Below are 4,664 nucleotides of genomic sequence, written 5' to 3' on the forward strand. Positions count from 1 at the left end.
TTTTAACTTCTTTGCTACTGTATATATGCTTAAGATATTATTTTACTAAAAATGGAAATGTTTGCTTCAATTTGATTTTGCCTCAGCAGCTTGCATTTTAGTTAAAAGTTAAAAGGGTAATATTCCTCAGCAGCTTGAATTTATCCTTTTAATTGTCGACTTAAAAAACTCTAAAATGTATATAATATATAATCTTATGTTTAGTTAAAATACTTTTATGATGCATTTATTAGGTTTATAATGTCTTATTGTAGTTATTCCCTTATAGGCTTACGGTAATAAACTAATAATAGGCTTATAGTAAACTTTTATTTCATTTTAGTAAACCAAACATGATAAAGAAGGATTGGGTGGCGTTGCCTCCACATAGTCAAAGTTACAAGGATGGTGTTAATTACTTGTTGGATATTGCATTCACCAAAGGAATGGTTGAAGAAGAAGAGATTTTGTGCCCCTGTGTTGTATGTTGCAATGATAGTTTGGAAACCAGAGATGTAGTGTTCGACCATTTATGTAGCAAAGGATTTGTAAAAGGATACATGGAATGGATTTATCACGGTGAAGATGAAAGATGTTTCAACATCAAATTAAGCAAGAAAAAATTGAAAAGTTGCATGAGAGGCTGCAGGGAAACAATAGAGAAATGCCTCAAGGGATTATAGAAGTTGTAGACGGTAAATCTTTTCTTGTCTCATGATTATGATTTTATAAAATTACATATGTAACATATATGTTTTGGATTTCCTTTATATATATTTGTTCCTAATATTTTTTTTTTATGAATTTTCACAAAATTTAGAAACACCAAAAAAAGGAACTCAGCAAGAACAAGTTCAAAAGGTTGACGGTAATTTGGAGAAAGATGCAATGACAAAGAAATTTAAGAAAGCCAAACTCTCGCAACCTCAAGCAATGAAAGATGGTGCACATCGTGACAAAGAAGTTGTACAACGTAAGTTTTGTTATTTGAGTTATGTATATTATTTTAAATTATTGCTAATATCTTTTGATGAATTTTGACTAAATTTAGAAACACCAAAAAGCAAAGGAACTCAGCAAGAAAGAGTTCAAAAGGTTGGCGGCGATTTGGACAAAGATGCAATCACAAAGAAAATTAAGAAAGTCAAACTCTCGCAACCTCAAGCAATGAAAGATTATGAACATGGTGACAAAGAAGTTGTACAACGTAAGTTTTGTTATTTGAGTTATGTATATTACTTCTGGTGATTTTCCTCTGAAATGTCTACTCCTCTATACTTCTTCTTTATGCTTGGCATACCTCAACATATGTTGTGTTTTTTTATGTGTTTTATGGTTTGGACGGCAGTTGCTGACTGTCGTGAACCACATTTCTGCTGAGTTTTGCGGACTGTTGTATATATGCTGCATTTTTTCTGAGTGTCTTTTAGTGAAACCTAAAGGGAGTTAAATGTATTTTTCCCTTAAATTATTGCTAATATCTTTAGACTAAATTTAGAAACACAAAAGAGAAGAACTAATTTAGTGAAACCTAAAGGAAATGTGTAAAACAAGTTTTCTATGGTTGATGTATTTTGTTCTTATGCAGCAAATTATCAATGAAGATGCTGTACAGGATGACATAGACGAGGAGGAAGACGTAGATGATGAATTTCTTGAGGACGAATTTCTTGAGGACAACTTAAGTGATGAATTTCAGGAGGATGATATAGATGATGAATTTCAAGAGGATGACCTAGATGATGAAATTCAAGAGAATGACATCGGTGATGAATTTGAAGTGGACGATTTGGCTGATGAATTACAAGATAAACTTGAATGATCGAGTTGGATGGTGTTTTATTTTGGATTGTAGTTAAGCCACATTTTGGATTGTAGATAAACCACTAAACTTGTCCGAACTTTAGTTTTGTTATTTTGCTAGGCTTATACTTCGAAGCATTAAACTTATCAAGTAATGTTTGACATTTTGATTACTATTATGTCTTGAATTAATGTTTGAACTATGTTATTATATTACTTCTTTTGTGGTTGTATTGTTAAATTCGATTTGTTTGAGTTATAATTGACAATTCTAATATTGCCTTTAAGCTATAGTTACATTTCTAAAATAATTGGAAAATTTTAAAATTTTACAAGGACACTCTAAAAATGTTGCCTGTAAGCTATGGGGACGTTTTTAAGATTTCTTAAAGAATCAAATTTTAGGGGACGATTATTAATTGAAGCAACCTATGGGGACATTTAAAAACGTCCCCTCAGAATCCCAAAAAAATCGTCCCCTATTCCTAAGGTTTAGGCGACGTTTTCAAAAACTGTGCCCAAAGAACATGAAAAAACGTCCCCATAGACTATAGGCGACGCTCGTATAGGAGACGCCCGGAAAACGTCCCCTATACCTTTAGGGGACGTTTTCCTTAATTCTGGCAACATTTTTCGATTGTTGTTAAAAAGGATAAATGGTGTAGTGTTAACAATAGAATAAGTCACAACTCCTCATAAAATCATATAAAACCACCTCAATCATATAAATCATATAAATCACACATATATTATATAAATATAATATAAACTCATCTAAATAATTTCTAGACTCAATTAAATAATTAAATAATTCGAAACGGGCGTTACATTTAGGGTGTTAGATTCAATTGATGAATTATATATCTATTATTGTTGTTTGTGAATCTCACCCCTTCTGCTTGGAAATGTTGCTCTTCCTATGGGTAACTTGTAGGTGATCCAGAGTAGTGGATGTGGTGGCTCAAGTGTCTAGGGCTCTGATACGTCACGGGATGGGAAATAATTGTTTTAGTTTTTCATTCCTTATGTATCAAATTTTGGAACATGTTGTGGAACCTTTTATTGTTGTTTGAAAACAATATTTGATGATTATTTATGTTGAGGCCTTTGTGCCAGGATTTATTATTGGATAATTAAATGTTTGATGTTGATGTTATTTATTGAAAAATATTCCGCTGCAAAGTTTTGGTGAAACTAATTAAGTTGATTTTATTAATTAGTATTTTATTCTATTTAAGAAATTTGAAAAGCAGTGTGACATTCCCGTTTGTGGTTGAACTATGATTTATTTATTTAATATTTAGCTGTTGGAATAACGGGGTGTTACAATTGGTATCAGAGCAGGTTGGTCCGTCCGGCCAAGTAGTAGAGTCGTGTTGAGCCACATAGGATAGAGTGTCAACTTTAAGTTGTCTTTTGTTATTCTGATTGTTGTTTCTTATGTAGAAATTTTGAGATGGCTGGTAGAAATGATGCTGCTATTGCTACTGCACTTGAGGCTGTTGCTCAAGCTGTAGGACAGCAACCGAATGCTGGTGCTGGTAATGATGGTGTGAGGATGTTGGAGACCTTTCTGAGAAACCATCCACCAACATTCAAAGGGAGGTATAACCCTAATGCAGCTCAGAAGTGGCTCAAAGAGGTTTAGAGGATTTTCAGAGTCATGCAATGCAGTGAGGTTCAGAAGGTGCGGTTTGGTACGCACATGCTGGCTGAAGAAGCTGATGACTGGTGGGTCAGTCTTTTACCCGTTCTTGAACAGGATGGTGCTACTGTGACCTGGGCTATGTTCAAGAGAGAATTTCTGAACAGGTATTTTTCCGGAGGATGTCCGAGGTAAGAAAGAGATTGAGTTTCTGGAGTTGAAACAGGGGGATATGTCTGTGACTGAGTATGCAGCTAAGTTTGTGGAGCTTGCAAAATTTTATCCACACTATACTGCGGAGACTGCTGAGTGCTCCAAATGTATAAAGTTTGAAAATGGTTTGAGAGCTGATATCAAGCGGGCTATTGGTTATCAAAAGATAAGGAATATTTCTGAATTGGTAAGCAGCTGTAGGATTTATGAAGAGGATACAAAGGCTCATTATAAAGTGATGAGTGAGCGCAGAGGTAAGGGACAGCAGAGCCGTCCGAAACTGTATAGTGCTCCTGCTGACAAAGGTAAACAGAGGCTGAATGATGAGAGGAGGCCTAGGAGGAGAGATGCTCCTACTGAGATTATCTGTTTCAAGTGTGGTGAGAAAGGCCACAAGAGTAATGTATGTGATCGAGATGAGAAGAAGTGCTTTAGGTGTGGTAAGAAAGGACACACTTTAGCTTATTGCAAGCATGGTGATGTTGTTTTCTATAACTGTGATGAAGAAGGTAATATTAGTTCACAGTGTACGCAGCCAAAGAAGGTTCGGACAGGTGGCAAGGTGTTTACTTTGACTGGTACGCAGATTGTGAATGAGGACTGACTTATCAGAGGTACTTATTTCTTTAATAGTACTCCTTTAATTGCTATTATAGATACTCGTGCTACTCATAGTATGTTTGCCGTTGACGGGTATGGATGTAATCTTTGGGATGAACTGGTTAGAGTATAACCGTGTTCATATTAATTGTTTTATTAAGACTGTACATTTTTCTTCTACTGAGGAAGAGAGTGAAGTTGAGTTCTTGACTACTAAATAGTTGAAGCAGTTAGAACGTGATGGGATTTTAATATTTTCTTTGATGGCATACTTGTCATTGGAGAATCAAGTTGTGATTGATATATTGCCGGTTGTGAATGAATTTCCAGAAGTTTTTCCTGACGAGATTCCAATTGTGCCACCGGAGAGGGAGGTTGAATTTTCAATCGATCTTGTGCCCAGAACAAAGCCGGTGTCGATGGC

General features: G+C 35.1%; 2 protein-coding genes across 2 annotated transcripts; both read left to right on the forward strand.

The window, feature by feature from the left end:
• Positions 1–274: 274 nt before the first annotated feature.
• Positions 275–1,801, forward strand: LOC120578333 (mitotic apparatus protein p62-like). Its single transcript, XM_039831010.1, has 5 exons — positions 275–674; positions 800–952; positions 1,031–1,186; positions 1,478–1,521; positions 1,568–1,801. Exons 1-5 carry the CDS (start codon positions 572–574, stop codon positions 1,799–1,801), a joined length of 690 nt encoding a protein of 229 aa, XP_039686944.1. The 5' UTR covers positions 275–571.
• A 1,808-nt stretch (positions 1,802–3,609) lies between these two features.
• LOC120578334 (cellular nucleic acid-binding protein-like) lies at positions 3,610–4,244 on the forward strand. The gene is made up of 3 exons (XM_039831011.1): positions 3,610–3,618; positions 3,756–3,945; positions 4,030–4,244. Exons 1-3 carry the CDS (start codon positions 3,610–3,612, stop codon positions 4,242–4,244), a joined length of 414 nt encoding a protein of 137 aa, XP_039686945.1.
• Positions 4,245–4,664: the final 420 nt, after the last annotated feature.

This window comes from Medicago truncatula, chromosome 2 (genome assembly GCF_003473485.1).
Source record: "Medicago truncatula cultivar Jemalong A17 chromosome 2, MtrunA17r5.0-ANR, whole genome shotgun sequence".
NCBI classification, from domain to species: Eukaryota; Viridiplantae; Streptophyta; class Magnoliopsida; order Fabales; family Fabaceae; genus Medicago; species Medicago truncatula.

What these genes read in the sequence shown, in the direction of transcription:
- LOC120578333 (XM_039831010.1), top strand. Translation starts at nt 572, where the DNA reads ATGTTTCAACATCAAATTAAGCAAGAAAAAATTGAAAAGTTGCATGAG. An exon ending in GATTATAGAAGTTGTAGACG is followed by an intron (nt 675 to 799) that starts GTAAATCTTTTC and finishes CACAAAATTTAG; the next exon opens with AAACACCAAAAAAAGGAACT. An exon ending in TAGTGAAACCTAAAGGAAAT is followed by an intron (nt 1,522 to 1,567) that starts GTGTAAAACAAG and finishes GTTCTTATGCAG; the next exon opens with CAAATTATCAATGAAGATGC.
- LOC120578334 (XM_039831011.1), top strand. An exon ending in TAGTGCTCCTGCTGACAAAG is followed by an intron (nt 3,946 to 4,029) that starts GTAAACAGAGGC and finishes GTGGTGAGAAAG; the next exon opens with GCCACAAGAGTAATGTATGT.